Source organism: Dasypus novemcinctus, chromosome 9, assembly GCF_030445035.2.
Source record: "Dasypus novemcinctus isolate mDasNov1 chromosome 9, mDasNov1.1.hap2, whole genome shotgun sequence".
Lineage (NCBI taxonomy): Eukaryota > Metazoa > Chordata > Mammalia > Cingulata > Dasypodidae > Dasypus > Dasypus novemcinctus.
Window position 1 is genome coordinate 122,982,626 of NC_080681.1, and position 20,906 is coordinate 123,003,531.

The 20,906-nt window shown below is 44.7% G+C and overlaps 1 protein-coding gene across 1 annotated transcript; it reads right to left on the reverse strand.

Annotated features, from left to right (window-relative positions):
- Positions 1 to 2,007: 2,007 nt before the first annotated feature.
- On the reverse strand, positions 2,008 to 20,503 carry CENPS (centromere protein S). The gene is made up of 5 exons (XM_004471842.5): positions 20,353 to 20,503; positions 12,307 to 12,430; positions 11,560 to 11,593; positions 7,369 to 7,435; positions 2,008 to 2,417 (listed from the first exon to the last, which is right to left on the reverse strand). The coding sequence occupies exons 1-5, from the start codon at positions 20,398 to 20,400 to the stop codon at positions 2,289 to 2,291; spliced, it is 402 nt and encodes a 133-aa protein (XP_004471899.1). The 5' UTR covers positions 20,401 to 20,503; the 3' UTR covers positions 2,008 to 2,288.
- Positions 20,504 to 20,906: the final 403 nt, after the last annotated feature.

Consider the following 20,906-nt stretch of genomic DNA (forward strand, 5'->3'; position numbering starts at 1 on the left):
TTGTCACAAGGACTTCTCCCATGTGTCTTATCTGTTTGTGTCCAAACCTCCCTCTTATAAGGACACCAGTCATTAGAGAGGATATCCTAACTTGGTTATATCTGCAAAGATCCTATTTCCAAATAAAGGCCCATTCTGAGGTACTGGAGATTAGGATATCTATGCATCTCTTTGGGGGTTGCAATTCAATTGTGACCATGATAGTCACTGAAGAAGGAATCATGAAGGAGGATCAACAGAGTAAACCGGAACCTCAGAACGTGTTGCAGGGATGAGGCAGCTCATGAGAACATGCGAGCAGAGACAGATATTCCTTACAAAGTCTAACCATCCCTGGATTATAATCCCTGAAAACTGTGCTGTAAAACCAACTGTTCAAAATAGAAACAGGCCATGCATAAATGTGCCAAATAAACCAAAAGTTTACAAGTAAACCAAGGCAGTTTTCTCATTTGACTGAAAAACTTCATGTAAAAAGGCCCATGCCAATCAGGGGGTGCCCTCTACATCCCTCCAGCCAGGAGACAGACACCCCCAGCTCACACAGGTTCCCATGTCTAGTCACATGTACTCTGAGTTTCGGGAGCTATAGAAATCTATGAAAATAAGAAGTGTAATAAAACCTTCTAACCATTTCCTTTTATTGTCACATACAATCTCACTGGGAGGCATTTTTAACTCTATTTCACTGATAAGAGTCCAAAGTTTCAGAAAGTCAAACAGTTTCTACAGGTGCAAGACCAGGATGCAAATCTAGATCAGTGGGATCTTTGGAAAGTCCCCTGGTATCTACTCCATACACGCTGCTTGAGGAACAGTTTAAGGACAGCTATCCGAAAATGAAACTAACATACGGATCCTCGGCTGAAGTGTACAATAAGGCTGGAAGACTGTATGATCCACTTTTTCTTCACTTATGTGACACACTGATCCTACAATTATCTGAGATCCAATTAGTTATTTGCTCAGCCATTATGCTTGAATTCAGTGCTTTCCTATGCCCACAGCTTAGCATCAGCCTTGGAGAGACAGATTTCAGGGTGTCTTTTGCTGATTGGACTTGGACATGGGTAATATAAATTCTATCCAAAGGTATGCCCTTTGCTTCCTCGCTCACTCTAGGGTCAGCCCCTGGATGTGAACAGCTCCTCGAATGATCAACAGCCTGACGGCCCTGGGCAGCTGGTTAACTTCTTCAGGCTTCACTCTGCTCATGAGTAAAATGGCGATAATCAGCTCTGCCCTGCTGGAGCTGTGAAAACTAGCAGAGCACCCAGGGCAGAAGCCAGCACACAAGAAGAGCTCCATGGAGGCCCATCCCTTTCCCGACTCCTCTTGCCCTGTGAAGGGAAAGGCATGCCCTGGAGCTCAATGAAACACCCAGGAGAAAGGAAGGCAACAGGACTGCGGCTCTTGGCAGCATGGTTCACAAACAAACAGGACCAAACACGGAAGCAGCTGGAGAATAGCCCTAGATTTTCCTCTCAAGCAAAACTTCTGCCACTAGAACCGTAGTTTAATTACAAAATAGCCAGAGGGAGTGGATGCGGCTCGAATGGTTGAGCGACTGCTTCCCACACAGGAGGTTCCCAGGTTCAGTTCCCCCGGCTTCCTACAAAAAACAAAACAAAAAAAGAAACAACAAGCAAAACAAATGAAAAAAAAAAAAACAACTCGGGGAAGCTGATGTGGCTCAGTGGTTGAGTGCCAGCTTCCCACATATGAGGCTCAATCCCTACTGGCAGGTACCTCAAAAAAAAAAAAAAGCCACAGAAACGTCACATACAGTGTGTCACTACAGAAAATCACCTCTGAAAAGTAAAGAACCATTTCTAAACACCCACATTTTTACCTTATAATCACAGGTGACATGGGTTTAAAAATAAAACCAGAAAAGAAAAATAAATACAGCTTCATTTATCTATTTTTCAGGGACTGTCATTTAGCCTAGAAAATTATATAAGAGAATGGAAAACTATCATTTTTTTCTTGAAAAAGCTGGCCATGTTTATGTGCTAACACAATTTTATTAATTCCAATATATAATGTCCAACATATACCATTCAAACACTCTTGCTTGAGTAAGAAACAGGAGAATCTTGCTTAAGTTTCCAGTTCTCTTTTAAATTAGCTTTTGCAGTTAATGACTGTAAAACAGCGCAAAGTGCGTCCCGGTCTTTTTTTTCTTTTTAAGTCTTCACTTATCCCTTCAAACTTCCCTTTGTAGCAACAGGCATTTCTGGATGGCTCTACTTGCTAAAAGCTGCTTTTTCAAACAGCAACAGAGTTTAATTCTTACTTTCCTCAACTCCAGCATCTGGTGGCTCCCTTGAATCCTCTAGCTTCTTTTTCTTCTTTGCCTTTCGCTCTAGGTTAAACTGAGCAATCTCTTCATTTTTCTCTGTAATATGTTTTAGCTACAAAAAATAAAAATAAAGAATTGTATTTGTAAATTTTATTCATGTAAAAACAAAAACAAAGCTATACCTTCCCCCAACCACACCCATTCAAACAACTTGGGTGGAAAAGCCTGGGTTTTACATTTCTTTGAGTTAAATGTGCTTCAAAAGTTTTCTGGAATAAGGAATCAACTACAAAAATCAATTCACTGCTACTCACATATATCCTCCAAGCAGTATATTACCATGTAAGAGTTCCTTGAGTAATCAAAAGAATTAAAACTTGGAACTCATAGAAGGCATGTCAATCACAAATATACTCTACAAAGCAATAGTCAACACTCCTCCAAATATATTCAACTAAAATTTATTGAGCAACTACTATGTACCAGATACTGGGGATAAAAGGTACACAACAAGGTGCTTGCCCTCACAAGCCTTAGTCACATGCACAGATTCAGTTGCAACTCTTGTAATCAGGTTGTGTCAGATGCAAAAAAGAGAGTCCAAAATAAAAACAATATTCTGAAGTAGGTAACTATGAAGTAAGCTGATGACTTCCCAGTTAACATTCGAAACCGACTACTATGGGCTGAATTCTATCCCCACAAAGACATGTTCAAGTCCCAACCCCCATCCTGTGGGTGTGAACTCATTTGTCAAGAGCATCTCTGAAGGGAAGCCGACGTGGCTCAAGCGATTGGGCTCCCGTCCACCCTAGGGGAGGTCTCCTGGTGAAGTGAGCTGGCGGCCCACACCACAGAAAGCTGGCACAGCAAGATGACGCAACAAAGGAAGGTGCAGAGGAGAGACAATGAGAGACGCAGCAGACAGGGAGCTGAGGTGGCTCAAGCATTGAGTGCCTCGCTCCCACAATGTAGGTCCCGAGATCAATTCCCAGTGCCTCCTAAAGAGAAAGACAAGAAGACAAGCAGACACAGCCAATGGACAAAGAGAGCAGACAGCGAGCACAAACAACAAGGGGTAGAGGAATAAAAAACTTTCAATTTTTTAAAAATTAAAAAAAAAAAAAGAGGCTCTCTGAAGATGTGAGTAGTCAAGGGGAGGCCAAAGTGAGTCAGGGGGCCTTAACCCAAAATGACTGGAGACTTACAAGCAAAGAAAATTTGGACAGAGGGAAGAGGAGACAGGGAAGAAGGAGGAAAGAGACAGGGAGAGAGAGATACCGTGTGCAAGTCATGGATGGCAGCGAACCACCTCCAGAACCCTACAGGCTTCAGAGAAAGCACGGCCCCACCAACACCTCCAACACTGAGACAATAAATTCCTGTTGTTTAAGCCACTTTGGGGACTTTGTTATAGCACATCTGGCAAACTAAGACAGTGACTTCCAATGAATAGTCCTTTGCAAAAGGTAAAAACTACTCACTGAAGCAGACCAAATAACAGTTACAACACTGCACAGAGTTGACAAAAGAAAGAACTATCTTTTCCACCAATACACACAACCATCACACACCTTAGCTATTTTATTTAGGAATATTATCCTTGACTTTGACCTGAACCCTTGGAGAAAGGATATTAGGAGAGCAGAATCAGACAAGAGTGCATGCTAGAAATAGCACTAGATTCAGGGTTAGTGGTTAAGGCTAACTTAACTTAGTCACAGAGCTTTGTATTTAACTCTGGGAACTTATACTTAACTGCAGTTGCCTATCTGTAAAATGGGACTAATAAGTTTTGGTATTAAAAACCCTCAACAGGGAGTGGATGTGGCTCAAGCTGTTGAGCTCCCGCCTCCTCCCACATGGGAGGTCCCAGGTTTGGTTCCCAGTTTCTACTGAAAAAACAAAAAACAAACAATGGGAAGCAGACTTGGCCAGTGGTTAGGGTGTCTGTCTACCACATGGGAGGTTCGTGGTTCAAACCCCGGGCCTCCTTGACCCGTGTGGAGCTGGCCCGTGCGCAGTGCTGATGCGTGTAAAGAGTGTCCCTTGCGTAGGGGAGCCCCACACGCAAGAAGTGCGCCCCGTAAGGAGAGCCACCCAGTGTGAAAGAAAGTGCAGCCTGCCCAAGAATAGCGCCGCACACACGGAGAGCTGACACAACAAGATGACGCAACAAAAAGAAACACAGATTCCCGTGCTGCAGACAACAACAGAAGCGGACAAAGAAGACGCAGCAAATAGACACAGAAAACAGACAACTGGGGCTGGGAGAGGGGGATAAATAAATAAATAAATCTTAAAAAAAAAATAAGAAAAACAAACAAAAAAACCAACTCAGGGAAGCCAATGTGGCTCAGTGGTTGAGTGCCTGCTTCCCACATATAAGATCCCAAGTTCAATCCCAGGCCCCTGGTACCTAAAAACAACAACAACAACAACAAAAACCTTCAACAATGGGGGGAAAAAGACAACCCAATTACAATATGGACTTGGACAGACATCTCTCCAAAGAAGAAATACAAATGATCAATAAGCACATGAAAAGATGCTCAACATCATTAACCATTAGGAAAATGAAATTAAAATCACAATGAGGGAAGCAGACTTGGCTCAGTGGATAGAGCATCTGCCTACCACATGGGAGGTCCACGGTTCAAACCCAGGGCCTCCTGACCCGGGTGGTGAGCTGGCCCACGCGCAGTGCTGATGCACACAAGGAGTGCCGTGCCACACAGGGGTGTCCCCTGCATAGGGGAGCCCCATGCACAAGGAGTGCACCCTGTAAAGAGAGCCGCCCTGTGCGAAAGATGTGCACCACATACATGGAGAGCTGACGCAGCAAGATGATGCAACAAAAAAGAGACACAGATTCCCTGTGCTGCTGACAAGAATAAAAGCGGACATAGAAGGACACACAGCAAATGGACACAGAGAACAGACAACTGGTGTGGGGGTGGGAGTGGGGGTGGGGGTGGGAGGGGAGAGAAATAAAAATAAATAAATCTTTTTTAAAAAATTACAATGAAATATCACCTTACACCCAAGAAGATGACTATTACTTTTTTTTAGTTTTTTTTTTAATTTTTAAAAAAGCTTTAGATTACATAAATGTTACATAAAAAATATAGGGGATTCCCATATGCCCCACCCCTCCCCCTGCTATTGCTTTTTTTTAAGATTTTATTTATTTATCCCTCCCCCCTTTGTTGTTTGTGCTTGCTGTCTGTTCTCCGTGTCTGTTGTGTGCTTGTTTTCCTTTTCTTAGGAGGCACTGGGAACCGAACCTGGGACCTCCATGTGAGAGGGAAGTGCCCAATGGCTTGAGTCACCTCTACTCCCCCTATTACTTTTTAAAAATAGGAAATATGTGTTGGCAAGGATGTGGGGAAATTGGAATCTTCATAAATTGTTGGTGGAAATGTAAAATGGTCCTACCACTGTGGAAAACAGTTTGGCGGGTCCTCAGAAAGTAAAACATAGAATTACCATATGACCTGGCAATTCCATTCCATAAAATTGAAAGCAGGGACTCAAACAGATACTTGTACTCCAATGTTCTTAACAGTATTATTCACAATAGCCAAGAGGTGGAAACAACCCAAGTGTCCATCAACAGATGAATGGATAAATAAAATGTAGTCTATCCATGTAATGCAAAAGCATTCAGGTGTAAAAAGGAGTGCTATCCCAATCCACGCTACACCATGGATGAACCTTGAAAACATTATGCTAAATGAAATAAGCCAGACACAAAAGGACAAATATCGTATGATTCTACTTATATGAAATATGTGGAATAACCAAATTCATAAAGACAGAAAGTAAATTAGAGACTACCTGGGCTGGGGGAAGGAGGAATGGGAGTTAGTGCTTAGTGGGTGCAGAGTTTCTGTTGAAGTGATGAAAAGGTTTTGGTAGTGGATGGTAGTAATTGTGGCACAATATTGTAAATATAATTAATGCTACTGAATTGTATGCTTAAAAATGGTACTTTTTTAAAAGTTTATGTGGTAAAAACTATATATGTAAACACAACAAAAAATAAATTTAAAAAAACTACTGCGAATCTATCTCTCACTACTTAATGGGTATTAATTTGGTAAGTCTGTATCACTGACTGAAATAATTCCCTACTTGTATCTGAAAGTTTGCTAAACGATTCATTTGCCTTATAACCAAATTCAGAAAAAGGCAAAACAATTTGAAAGTAATTCAAGAGGGAAAACTACACAACAGTAAAAGATATTTGTCTTAAAGTGCTTTCATATTAGGCAATCCTAGGCCAACAAAACAAAACAATTTCTGGGTGGGGTTCATAAGGCAGTTGTGAGTATTAAATAATATATATAAAATAAAGAGTTATACAAATTCATTCCTTCCACAAATAGCTATTGAGCCAGGTGCTGTCCGAGGCACTGCAGGTGGAGCAGAGACACAAAGACAAAACTCATTGCCCTCACAGAGCTCACATTACAGGGAGGAACATCAAGTATTTTAGCTGCAAGCTTTAGACTACCAGGAAACCTCAAGGTAGCCTGGACCTGCCTTCAGCCACAGCCACTAGCCTGGGAAGGTCACAGTGCCTCTGAGTGCCAATGTCCTCACCCATGAAATAAGGGCTTGGGCAATATGATTTCTAAGTTCCTTTCCAACTTTAGGCTTTTTGAAAAGATAGGAGATGTGCTCATTTTCCTAACATTCCTGACCCATCAGGAGAATTGTAGACACTGTAATGAAACGATCCCTAGCTGTTCGAACCTGTGACCTGTTTCTAATATCATGCTATAAATGAAACGTGGGACCAAAGTTTTGAGATATTACAAAAAAAGGAAAATTATGAAATCCAGATAGTGCTGATTAGAAAATTTCAAATTGGCTTCACCAAATCCGTCATAATGAAAGAAAGACTATAAATTACAGGCAGGTCTGAATGGTTCAACCATCTCTAGTTTTTCATGCAAGGTGCCCTGGGGAATAACTTCATGGCTTCAAGTGATTAATTGGGAATAATGTATTCTGATGGGAAAGGGGAGTGAGGAAAGAAATAATACATCTCTCACCAGTGAATTACTCCTCCTGGCTAAGAGCTTCACATCTTCAGTGTTAATTGTGCTTCTTTTTGCATGTCTGTAGAAAGGGCAGAAACAATTCACCAAAATGTTTGGTATTATTTAAAATTTTCTTTTTTTTTTTTTAAAGATTTATTTATTTATTTAATTCCCCCCTCCCCCGGTTGTCTATTCTCGGTGTCTATTTGCTGCGTCTTGTTTTTTTGGCCCCTTCTGTTGTCGTTAAAAGTTTTCTTGAGATACGGGAAGTTCATGGTCAGGCTTCAAACTAACAAGGATCTCTAAGTAGCCCATCTTGTTAGATTAAGCTCATTAAGCAACAGTGAATGAAGTTACTAGCCAAGAAACTAATTTAATAAAGCAAGGGAAAGAAAGCAGAAGCCCTCATCTCCCCACCTCCACCAGAGGTCCCAGGAGCCTGGGAGGGGCCCGAGTAGTCAAAGCCCTTCCAGTGGGATGTGCTTGGCCCCACTGGCCACAGCGCACACCATGGGGAAAGCCAGGACAAGGTCAGTAAGGTCACTGCATTCCTGAGGGTGAAAAGAAGAGGAACAGGGTCTCAAAATGAAAAGATTGCCTCGATTTAAGTCAACGTTAAATAGAATCAAGAGCATTCTCATGAATTAGTGTAGCACTAAAACTAGCATAGTTCACTTATACCATGATCTTGGCATTCTCCAAGGACTAAATTACAGGAAAAAAGTGCATGCAGGTGCCTCCTAATACCCCTTCCCCAGCAAGAAGTTAATGCCTTTCTAGGAGGAATAAAGTTTTTTGCTCACAACTTGGGAGTCAAATTCTCATTCAAGTCCTCTTATCTTTACTTCAAAAGATAATTTAAGAAAATAAACTCTATTCAACAATTTGTTACTCTGGACTACATCTTGCCATTTCCAACTTCCCCATTTCGAACTCTCAATAACTAGCCAAGGAGCCCAGCACATAGCAAGTCCTCACTGAAATACCTGTCATGTTAAAGATAAAATCACTCAGAAATTATACTCTATAAATTTGGCCAAAGTAATCCTCCAGTTCTGCTAAATGTGCAAATATCATGCATCATGTCATCATGATCAACAGTATCTGCCTGTGAGGAGAGAATATCCATTTGAGGAGATAACTTCTAAGTAGCAACCTGCAAGGACCAAGAGAGCAGAAGGGGGAAAAAAGGCAGACAAGGTGCTACAACAGCAGGTACTTAACCTGGAGTTCATAGAAGGCATGTAGAGTCTATAACAAATATACTCTACCAAGCTGGTTATATATGAGTACATAGACGTGAACATCACTGAATTGCACACTTGAGATTTATGCTCCCCACTATATGAATGTTATAAAAAAGTAAAAACTGTATTTACCACATTCATCAAGCTGAAGGATTTTGTCACTTTTCTGTGTGTATATTATACCAATAAGAATTTAAAACAAAATACACACACCACACGCACACACAACCAAACATAAATACAGTCAAAATCCCCCTAAATTTATTCAACTATAATTTATTGAGCAACTACTACATGGCAGGTACTGGAGATACATAAGACATGCTCCTCGTCCCACAGAGGCCCCACAAGGCAGCCACAGACATTGTGGAGTGGGGAATAGTAGGTGCATGTGGACACCGTGTGCCCTCATCAACCACACCATCAGGCTGCCCTGGGAGTATCTGTATTCTTCTTAAAGAATAGTAGAAGATTCTTCAAGAAACAAGCATATGAATCTGTTTACAGAGTAAGCTTATTTGTTCACAAGAAAGTGTTTAGGAAACTACAAACTCAATCCTCTCTGCTCTCCACTTGTCGTCCGGCATCTCTGCACCATGTTTTCCTGTTACCTTTCCTAGATGGAGGCACAGGGATATCTGACGCTGGCCACCATACATCAGAGATCCTCCTGTGTCAAACCTCTGCTCCAGAAAATTACTCTGGGGGAAATAGCAAAGCAGATTTTCTTATAGCACTTTTAGCAACGTAGTTTTAAAAGACCAGTCCAAATGTGTTCCTATAATGTTTTAATGTAGATTACCTATCAAAATGTTTCATCTTTAACATATTAACAATGTTTAGTGACTACAGATTTCAAAGCTCAATAAAGGAGATGCACAACTTGAGTTGGGATATGATTTTCCCAAGCTGTTAGGTGAATTGCTTGTTCACAATTTAAACACATTTTCCCATTGCAACAATGTCACAAATTCTGCTTAGGTTTCCAGGTCAGCCTACAAATATTACTTAATATCAAGTTGACCTGAAAAAGTACATTATTTTAGACTTTACAAACGCTGGCACTGGGAACAAAGACTGTGGGACAGGGAAAAGTTAGAGCCACAGGATAAACAGTTGACTTTCTGGGAATATCATCTTTATTCGTTGATACACTTTAAAACAGCATTTTTTAAAATATGAAAGCCAACTGAAAATTGTAAAAACGAATATAAAATTGTGCAAGAAGCAAGGGCATCCCCTGTCTCTGGCCATGCCCCAGACCCACCCTGGGCCTCCTTCCTCACCCAGATTCTTACAAGGTATAGTTTGAGGAGAACTGGAATATGCCAGTTCGCATTTTAGACACCATTTATAGCATTCCTTTAAAGGAAAAGCAGATTCTGAATTCCGACTTGGAATGCCAGGAAACTAGCTGCACCCTTGTCAGTCCCATTCCTCTTGACCTCACGGTGGCTTCTGAGAATCTTTCGAGTTGTGTTTACTTCCTGTTTTTACCCCCATCTTTCCTTGGTAAAATGTAGGTATTAATACTCCCACCAGAACTCTCTTCTGCACCTGCGGCAGAAGGCTCGTCTCCACATGCCTGGACGCAGCGGAAGAAGAGGAATCTTTCGGCGAGTAAAGCCTCCACAGGCCTTGCTTAGAGACCCGCAGTTGACAGCCTTTACACAAACTCTTGACTTCAAGGACGACTTCCTCCCTGGTGGAGGCTTCGGAGTGAGTAAAACATACACACACCACTTTTTCCCCCAGTAGAGAGCAAAAAGAAAATTAACCTTTTAATGCAATTATAAAAAACACAGAGTATCTGAAAGCTTAATGAGTGACACTGTGAAATATCTCTAAATTCATTTTTCTTTCTAGAATTTTTTACAAAAAAATATGTTTTAAATATCTGTCCTTTCTTTCACAGCTAACAGAGAAATAGCAAAGAAAGGTGATAAAGGATTTCAGAGGAGACACGAGAGACAGACAATGGAGCATGCAACAGAAGCGAAGGCCTGAATTAACAATGAATGAATGGGCCATAGGCGCTATCAGCATCCCATAATATTATCTTATCCCTTTTGGCCAACTTGAAGATACTAAAGGGTTTTTAGGGACTAATGTATACAGGAATACGAAAGATTTAAAGCCTGCCCTCTGAAAACCTACTGCTTTAATTCATTCAAAATATTCACCCGAGAAACAAAAAGCTAATCGGAGCAAGGTGAAAAGCACGGGGTGTAAGAGCGGCTGGCACCAACTCAGAAGTGGAAGCAAATTAGAAAGCTTTAGCCCTTTCAGGCCTTAGTCATTCCAATTGCTTCATAAAAGCAATTCCTTGCGATTGTTTTCAATTACCTAAGGTACTAATTGAAGAGCTGAGCATAAATCACCTGCAAAAGCTAATGCTTTACCAGCGGACAGCAAGCCACCCACTTTTTAAAGAGCAGCGCTGACCAAAAGAGCGGCTGAGTGGAGGAGGCAGTTATCTGTACACCTGCGGGCAGTCGCCTCTGGGGAACACAGTATTACCCCACTCCTCAGCAAGGGAGGGGGCGAGGGGGGCGGGAGGACCCAGACGAGGGGGGGCGTCTCAGACCCAGCACCAGAGATCCCTTTGTCCCCACCTCTTCCCTCCTACAAGGCTTCAAGCCAGCCCACAAAAAGTGTTTTTAAAAACACATGACTCACGTACAGTCAGAGTCCGGGAGGCTTTTTCATGCCTTTTTTGTTGTTGTTCTGGAACTGAATACTTTCTGCTCTTTAACAAAAAATAATAGAAAAACTTCAAAAAATGCCCTATCCAGCCTGAATCTCTGTGATTAAAGCCAACATTCTTTCTCTTCCTGCCACTTTGTGATTAGAGCCCCGCCTCTAGAAAATACAAAAAAAAAATGACTAGCTAAAGCTCCCCTGCAGCGCACCACCAGATGGGGAGTAAAGAATGTCAGTAAAGCCCTCTACCCACCTTGCAAACATTTCAAGGTCTTTGGCAAAATTTTCTGAAAGAGAAAAAGAGATGAACTTGAGCTACAATTATTACCTCAGTCTCATTTCAGAAGAATGAAAAGTGACACCTCTGTTTCTACAGTGAGTTCAGTGACTAATACAACAGTCCCTTTTAAAGGTGAGAGGAGGCACTGCAGGCCACCCCATCCTTTATGACAATCTTTAGCCATTTTATTATTATGCCCTCCTTGTCCTTGCCCGTACCCTCGGCCCTTTATTATAAGCCTTCTGTTCATTGTGGCTACACCTTTGGTTCCTAGAAACCCTCCTTTATCTAAATTTTGTTACAAGCTAGGGCTTGTGAGGACATTAATTTCCTCTGTAGGCAAACAAATACCAACGCCACAAGGTCAGCCGTCAAATAAACTGTGGGTGGGACAAAAATGTCATAAAGCATTGAAATAAAAATTGTCTAATGTTCCAGGAATCAGTGTAGTTTAAAACACAATAAAGGCACTAAATGTCTTTATCTATGTGTGTGTTTAGCATTATGTCTTTACACTAACACTAACGTAAAATACAGTCCCTTCCATAAGCTCTTCAGATCTTACCTCCAAGAAAAGAAGTAAGTTGAATCAACAGTCTATGCTGACAATGTTCTCTGTCTGCTGGGGAGACATGCCACGGCACCCACCCACACGCTCATCCCAGGCAAGATCAACCTTCAGGGTTCACAGACATGGACGTGAGGAGCGGGGCTGCATACCGCACTGTCGAAAAGTCACCTCCGAAATGGCTGCAATGGTCTGTTTGCTGAACTGCATCTCTTTGTCTGCTGCAACTTCCTCGCAAAGACGACCCACAGTGTAGTGAACTGCTGCCTTCAGCCTCTGAAACAAAATCAAAATAATATGGAGGGAAAAGCTGCAAATAAGAGCTTTCTGCAGCAGAGAAAATTAAGACCAAGGAGACAGTCTGCTCGGCCTAATTCCTTCAGCCCTCTTCATAATGGTTGAGTGACTTTTCAAGTACACTAATAAATGAATGAGACCCTCTGGACTGTGACTTGTAGAAACATTACTTCATAGTTAAAGGTCATGATTTAGGTCAGGTACAGAGAAGGCAAGAGGCAGCAGGCCAGTGGGGAGGGCAGAGAGATTAGAGTCTACAAGGTACCTGCCTCGCTCTGCTCAGGTATTTCACAGGTATTTCTCAGGAAAAGGCAATACTAGGTGTTTGGAGAGCACAGTGAAAAACCAGATGGGGATTTTACCTGCACGGTGGCTGATTAATCAAGTAAACACAAAACACGCCCGTCCCTCGTGCTGCAAGTCCCTGCCAGGCTGAGTGCTCATGCCAGGCTGCAGGTCACAAAGGGCAAAAAAACAGGACAATGTCCAGAAAGGCTAATGAGGGCATGTCTGATCGCCTTTGATTTGGAGGTTTGCTAGTTCTATTGGTTTCCTAGCTGCTAACGCTCAGGGAATCAGAGGCTAAAAGGCTGGCCCCGTCTGGGGTGGGTATCCTCTGGCTGGCCAGTGATCCTTGGGGCTCCTTGGCTTTTCTGCCATATGGCAGTGCACATGGCAGCATCTTCTTCCCCTTCCAGGTCCCCCTGACTCTTAGCTATGGAGTAAGCTGCTCCCTGTGGCTTCCTCTCTGCATCCAATTTCCTTTGCGAATAAGAACTTCAGCCATCGGCGGCAGACTTGGCCCAGTGGTTAGGGCGTCCGTCTACCACATGGGAGGTCCCCGGTTCAAACCCCGGGGCCTCCTTGACCCATGTGGAGCTGGCCCATGTGCAGTGCTGATGTGCACAAGGAGTGCCATGCCATGCAGGGGTGTCGCCCGCATAGGGGAGCCCCACACGCAAGGAGTGCGCCCCGCAAGGAGCGCACCTCGTAAGGAGAGCCACCCAGCACGAAAGTGCAGCCTGCCCAGGAATGGTGCCGCACACACGGAGAGCTGACACAACAAGATGACACAACAAAAAGAAACACAAATTCCCGTGCCGCTCACTGAACAACCGACAAAGCCGACAAAGAAGACACAGCAAACAGACACAGAGAGCAGACAACCGGGGTGGGGAGGGAAGGGGAGAGAAATAAATAAATCTTTTTTTAAAAAAAGAACTTCAGCCATATTGGATTACAGCCTGCTCTCATTCAGTTCAGGCCCACCTTAACTAATGACATTTCCAAAGGTCTATTTACAAATGGGTTCGCACCCATAGAACTAGGGGCTGGGACATGGTATTAGTCAGCCAAAGGGGTGCTGATGCAAAATGCCAGAAATTGTTTGGTTTTCATAAAGGGTATTTATTTGAGGTAGGAGCTTACAGATACCAGGCCATAAAGCATAAGTTACCTCCCTCACCAAAGTCTATTTTCATGTGTTGGAGCAAGATGGCTGCCGACATCTGCGAGGGTTCTGGCTTCCTGGGTTTCTCTCTTCCTGGGGCTTGCTTCTCTTCCTCTGTGCGCTTACTTCCTGGGGCTCCAGCTTAAGGATTCAGCATCAAACTCCAACATCAAAAACCCCTAACTCTGTCCTTTACCATGCCTTTTATCTGTGAGTCCCCACCCACAAAAGGGTGGAGACTCAACGCCCTACTGGCACAAGGTTTACACAATTACTTAATCAAGTAAACCAATGAATCCAATATAATCTAATATGCCCAGAGGAAAAGATCAGCTCACAAACATAATCCAATACCTCTTTTTGAATTCATCAATAATACCAAACTGCTATAGACATGAACAGGCCTTTTGTGGGGATCCTGATTCAGTCTCCAACAGTCTGCTTTCTGGACCCCAAAAAGACATGTTCTTCCCACATGCAAAATACATTCATTCCATCACAACATTCTAAAAGTCTCATGCCATTTTAGAACAATGGTAAGTACAAAGTTATGGGTATGTTCCAACCTTAGGCAAAAATCCTCTGTTTGATGGATCTGTGAAATCTAGAAAACAAGTTTTCTGTTTCCAGTATACAATGGAGGGACAGGCAAAGAATAAACATTCCTATTCCAGAAGGGAAAAACTGGAAGGAAAACCAGGTCACAGGTCCCAAACAAGTCAGAAACCCAAAAAAGGCAAACTCTACTAGATGTCAAGGTCTGAGAGTCATCATGGATTGACGTTTTGTCATCCCAGCCTGATGGAGCAGCAGCTCCCTCTACCCCTTCCAAGCCCTTGTGCGGTGGCCATGCTTTCTCCAAACACTGGGGTGAAGGTCTCATCCTCTCTGAGCACAGGGGGAGGATGGCTGGGTATTTGGCAATGCCAGGTCACAGGCCCCACCATCTCTGAGCACTGGGGTGGCAGCACTCTTCCTGAATAAGGCACGAGGCCTGTCCCCTCCAAGTGCCAGGGCAGATGGCCTGCCCCCTCCAAGCACAGGGCAGACCCACCTTTTCCACACAGGTAGTGGGCCCACTCTTGGCCCAAGGAGCTCTCTTTGGTCCAGACCTTTGCTTCCATGGTTCTGCTCATGAAGTTATCCTTCCTTCAATTCATCCCTTCTCTGCCCCTTTCAGGAATTCCTCTGTTCATACAAATTTCACAAAAACCTTGTTGGCTTTATATGCAGTTCAGGTTGGTCCAAACTATCAGTCAATAGAACTTTCTACAATCTTTCTGGATAACTGCATTTCCAGTCCTGACTTCCTCTGAAATGTCCAACTGGAACCATGTTCAGGTACAAACTCTTTAAAAAAGGGCTATTCAGTTAAACCCTCACATGGAACCCTGTCCTCTGGAGACTCACTTCCCAGAAGCTCAGGGAAGGCTCCCTCATCTGTTTGCTCATCTTTTTGTTTATTGTCTGCTCGTTGTTTTTGCTCTTTGTCTACTCATTGTTTTTTGTTTGTTCATTGTCTGCTCATTGTTTGTCTTCTTTAGGAGGGAGGCACAGGGAACCCTGATCATTTTTGCTTTTGCTCATTGTTTTGCTCATTGTCTGCTCATTGTTAGCTTGTTGTTTTTTTTTCATTGTCTGCTAATTGTCTTTTTTTTGTTTTTGTTTTGTCTTTTAGGAGGCACTGGGAAGCAAACCTGGGACATACCATGTGGGAGGCGGTCACTCAACTGCTTGAGCCACATCCATTCCCCCCAAATTCTTAGTTGCTGGTTTACTTACACTTAGCTGCTCATTCCTCAGTTATCTCTTTCTTCTCTCATTTCATTATAAGCTACAGGAAGAAACCAGCCTTTGCCTTCCATGCTTAGCCTGGAAATATACTCAGCTAAATATCCAAGTTCATTGCATTCATGTTCCAGCCAACATCCAAACTCAATTCTGTCAAGTTCTCTGCCACTTTATAACAAGGATCACCTTTCTCCCAATTTCCAATGACATTCATCATTTCTTTCTTTTTTTTTTAATCTCTCCCCTCCCTGCCACCCCGGTTGTCTGTTTTCTGTTTGCTGCATCTTGTTTCTTTGTCTGCTTCTGTGGTTGTCAGCAGCACGGGAATCTGTGTCTCTTTTTGTTGAGTTATCTTGTTGTGTCAGCTCTCCATGTGTGGGCGCCATTCCTGGGCAGGCTGCACTTCCTTTCGCGCTGGGTGGTTCTCCTTATGGGGCACACTCCTTGCACGTGGGGCTCCCCTACACAGGGGACACCCCTGCGTGGCAGGGCACTCCTTGCGTGCATCAGCACTACGCATGGGCCAGCTGCACACGGGTCAAGGAAGCCGAGGGTTTGAACCGCGGGCCTCCCATGTGGTAGACGGACACCCTAACCACTGGGCCAAGTCCGTTTCCCCATCATTTCTTTCTAAGGTCTCACCAGAAGTGCCTTTAACAGCCATAGCTCTACCAATGTTCTGTTCATGACGAATTATACATCATCTAAGGCAATACATCTCATTTTTGAGCCCTCACAATTCTTCCAGCCTCTACCCATTACCTAATTCCAAAGTCAATTCCACATTTTAGGTATTTGTATTAGTAGCACCCCACTCTTGGGACCAAACACTGCATTAGTCTCTCAGGTGCTAACACAAATACCATACAATGGGTTGGCTTAACAACAGCAACTTTTTGGCTCATGGTTTCAGAGGCTAGAAGCTTGCTTCCTCCTGAGATCAGTGTCTTCTGGCTGGCCATTAATCTTAGGGAATCCTTGGCTTTTCTGTCATATGGCAATGCACATGGTGGCATCTTCTTTCTCTTTTATGTTTCAATGACTTCCAGCTTCTGGCTGCTCTCTGTGGCTTCTCCTTCCACATCTAATTTCCTTTGCTGATAAAGATGTTAGCCTTATTGAATTAAGGCACACCTTCAGTTTGGGCACACCTTTAACTAATAACATTTCCAAAGGTCCTATTTACAACGGGTTTATACCCACAGGACCAGGGGTTGGGGCCTGAACATGCTTTCCGTGGGAGACATGATTCAGTCCTCAACACTAGCCAACCTCAGCAGAGCCCTCGTTGCTCCTCCTTTTAGATACTGGAAAATATATTCTTCCCCATGTAGAGGAGCAAAGTACCAAGATAAGGAGGGGGAAGAACCTCAAGATAGAGGCAAAACAAACTAAGCAATGGTCTCATGCCAACAAACTTTTGGTAAGCCCCTATCTGTGTGTGCTCAGTCTGTATGCTGGAGACAGAGCTTAACTGGACTTGGTAACAACTGAAACCACAATAGCATGCAATCTACCAACAAACGTTCACAGGACAAGGGATTGAAGCCAGCTAGTAAGACAGGGAATTGGGAAGCAGACTTGGTCCAGTGGTTAGGGCATCCGTCTACCACGTGGGAGGTCTGCGGTTCAAACCCTGGGCCTCCTTGACCCGTGTGGAGCTGGCCCACGCACAGTGCTGATGCGTGCAAGGAGTGCCCTGCCATGCAGGGGTGTCCCCCGCGTAGGGGAGCCCCATGTGCAAGGAATGCACCCCGCAAGGAGAGCCACCCAGCGCAAAAGAAAGTGCAGCCTGCCCAGGAATGGTGCCACATACACGGAGAGCTGACACAACAAGATGATGCAGTGAAAAAGAAACACAGATTCCTGTGCCACTGACAACAACAGAAGTGGACAAAGAAGAACATGCAGCAAATAGACACACAGAACAGACAACTGGGGTGGGGGAAGGGGAGAAATAAATAAATAAATCTTAAAAAAAAAAAAAAAGTAAGACAGGGAATCAATGGATGGATGTGGAACCTGGCAAGAAGTCCATGTGGACATCAAAAACCCCAAGATGGCTGCTGGAAGACCTCCACCCCAAAAGATTCTGCCACTCAGTACAAAATATCCTCTGAAAGCCAGAAGCCCCAGATATTCCCCAAGGACTTTATCATTGGGCCCTCCCAGGGGACTGATGGGCATGGTAATTAATCAAAACAGCAAACAGCTAGAACTCCTCCTCTGCCATTAGCAAAGGGGTGGAATAATTAATAGTTCAAAAAGCAGGCGCAAAGCCTGAATTCGCTCTCTCACGCGCTCTCTCATCTTTGGACCCCTGTTCCTGCCTTCTGCGCCCTGCACTTGCTGTTTTTCCTCTGCCATAATGGCTATGCAAATAAAACCTGGGCATTTATAATCTATAATGCCCTCTTTATTACTTTTCAGCCCCTTCCTCTCTGGAACCCATGATCTGTTTTTTCCTCCCATTTCTCGTCCCTCCCTACCTTAATAAATTACTGGCCTAACTAACCTGACATGCTTGTGAAATTCATTTCTGCAGCATAGTCAAGAACTAGACAAAATCTGGTAACAGCAGGAAGAGGGGGGAGCTACAAAACCCAGGCCAGGATCCTGGCATAGGAGCCAGGCAGACACCTGAGACCTTTGGTAGCAGGTGCCAAAGGGACCATCAACCTGGGAGTTGAGGCATGTGTGGGGGTAGATAGGGAAGGAAGTACAGGACATGGAATCTTCTGGATGCTTATGGGTTCCAGGAAGCTTTCTCCATCCCTCAAACCCAGCCTAGGCTGAGCGAGGTGCCCTCTTCAGTGCTGCACACATCACTAGATCATAAATTGAGAGCCAGGACCCTGTCGGTTTTGTTCACCACTGTGTACCCAGTGCCAAGAACAGCTGCTTGAATGAATAGGAGATCCCTTCTGCCAGCCACTGCCTAGAGAATGAGGTTCATATTGCTTGGCCTAGAACTAATCCCGCAGAATCACAAGCATCAGCCCAGCTTGGCAGACTTACTCATCTGATCAGTAATTATTACTGAGTGCCTAGTGAGGGTCAGGTTCTATACTAGGTGCTGAGAACACAAAATTGCAAAAGACAGGCTCTTCTCAAAGAGTCTACTTCCCAGGACACCTTTGCCATGAATGGACTCTTCAAAACCATCAACAACATCAAAGGCACAGGGGGTGGAGAACCACTCTAGAGGAGACCAAAGTCAGGATTACTAAATGCCCTGCATGATCCTTGATTGGATCTTGTAGGAAGAAAAAAAGACTGCTCGAAAAAAAGAAAAAAGTCTTTGGGACAATTGGGGAAATGTGAATATGGGCATTAAACAATAGGATTTTATCAATAATAAACTTCCTGAGTACAATAATTTATTGAAATTATGTAGGAGAATGCCTTTGTTATTAGGAGATGCATACTAAAGCGTTAACATTTAAAGATGAAGTGAGTCAAGATATCTGAAATTAATTCGCAAACGACTCAGAAAAGAAAAGGGCAAGGGAGCAAATATGGTAAAATGTTATATTCTGTGAATCAAGGCAAAAGGCCTATGGATGTTTGGTGCACTATTCTTGCAACTTTTGTGAAGATTTGAACTTTTCAGAATAAAAAGGTGGGGTGTGTAGACACCTTCTGAAATTCAGCATTCGGTAGGAGGGAACCTCTCATGGGACTGAGCTCACCACGGGTTTCTTCAATTATAATATCTTTTTGGGTGCCACGGGGGTTCTTGCTCTATACCTCTTCTCAGCACTGTTGTTAATTTGTGTTCTGGTGAATGCCGCACTTCACTTCCGGTGCTGGTGAAAGCGACTGAATATCCATAACTACTGAGAGGTGGTTACTATAATCACAATTTTACAGATAAGAAAATTGAGTTTGGGCCAGTCAAAACCAGGAAGCTGGCAGAGCAGAGATTCGAGGCCAGATCTCCAGTACCGGCTCTGGAGGCGGACTTCCTGGGTTTGAATTCTGGCACCACCTCAGCCTCTCTGGATCGGTCAACTCATCTGTCAAACGGTGAGGGTAACGGGCAACAACGGCCAACATTCTGGAGCTCTCGCCACGCCCCAGGCACTGGGCTAAGTGCTTCACATGGTCTCTCTCTCTAAATGCTCTTAGGCCATCCTCACGACAACCCTGTGTGAGGTGAGTACCGTCACAATCCCCATTTCACAGAAGGGGAAACTGAGGCTAGTTCGCCTCCAGGTGGACAAGGGGTGCCCGCGCGTAGCGCCCTGCAGGCGTGCGGCAGCGGCTCGGACCCCACCAGCTACAAGGCCGGCCGCTCCGCGGGCCGTCTCTCCCCGGCTTGGGGCTTGCGTCCCGCCGCCGGGCACCGAAACTCCCGCCGCGCCCCAGCCCCGCAGTCCCCACACCCCCGCAAAGTCGCGCCCCAGGCCCACACGACCCCGGAGCCGCCGGGCAGTGGACCAGCAGCCTCGATTCGGGCCCGCGTTACCGCGGAAACGCCTCCCAGCACCACCCGCGGCACCCCTGCCAGCGCAGGCGCAGGCGCGCGAGGCGGCCGAGGCCGGGGAAGGGCGTGCCCTGCTCCCCCAGCCGCCAGGAGGAGCAGGGCAGGGGTCGGGGCCTCGCTAGAAACTCGGGCCGCGCTTCCCCAGCCTAGCTGGGGCCCCTTTTCCTGTACCTGTTGGTAAGAGAATCGCTGCTGCTCCTCATCCGTCTCGCCCTCCATCACGGCGGGCGGGCCGGCCCGAACACGCGCGCGAGGGCAGCGAGGTGGTGGCCGGAAGGCACAGTCGGATTTTCCCGCCCAGGCGCCGGGCGACGGGCCGTGCGGGGGGACAATGCACAAAGCTCCCTCGTGCGCGCGCACGCGCGCGCCCTCTGGCGGCTGCACTGGGAAAGGCCCCCAGCCCGTCCCCGCGGTACTCCCCGGAGGTGGCGGCCCGAGGGGGCGCCTGGGGCGTGACTGCCCAGTTCACTGCGGTGCTCCGGGCTGGCTCAGTGCCACCACCACGGTTACCCACCGGCTGTCTCTGGACAAGAGAAAAATGACTGTTTAAATGTAAATTTAATTATTATAAACTCTACCAACATAAAGGATGTGTAGTATCGTTTACAAATAGTAATAAAATAGACTACTCTCTCTGTAAATTCCATGCAACGATAACTTCGGCATGACTTGAAATAGCCACTCTTACTTTTTATAATTTCATTACTAGCACTAGTGTCCCAAAA

Excerpts from the sequence above, each read along its gene's own strand:
- CENPS (XM_004471842.5), bottom strand. The coding sequence starts at position 20,400 with ATGGAGGGCGAGACGGATGAGGAGCAGCAGCGATTCTCTTACCAACAG. Across the intron at positions 12,431-20,352 it reads AGCGATTCTCTTACCAACAG|AGGCTGAAGGCAGCAGTTCA; the intron begins GTACAGGAAAAG and ends ATTTTGTTTCAG. Across the intron at positions 11,594-12,306 it reads GGTGACTTTTCGACAGTGCG|AAAATTTTGCCAAAGACCTT; the intron begins GTATGCAGCCCC and ends TTTCTCTTTCAG.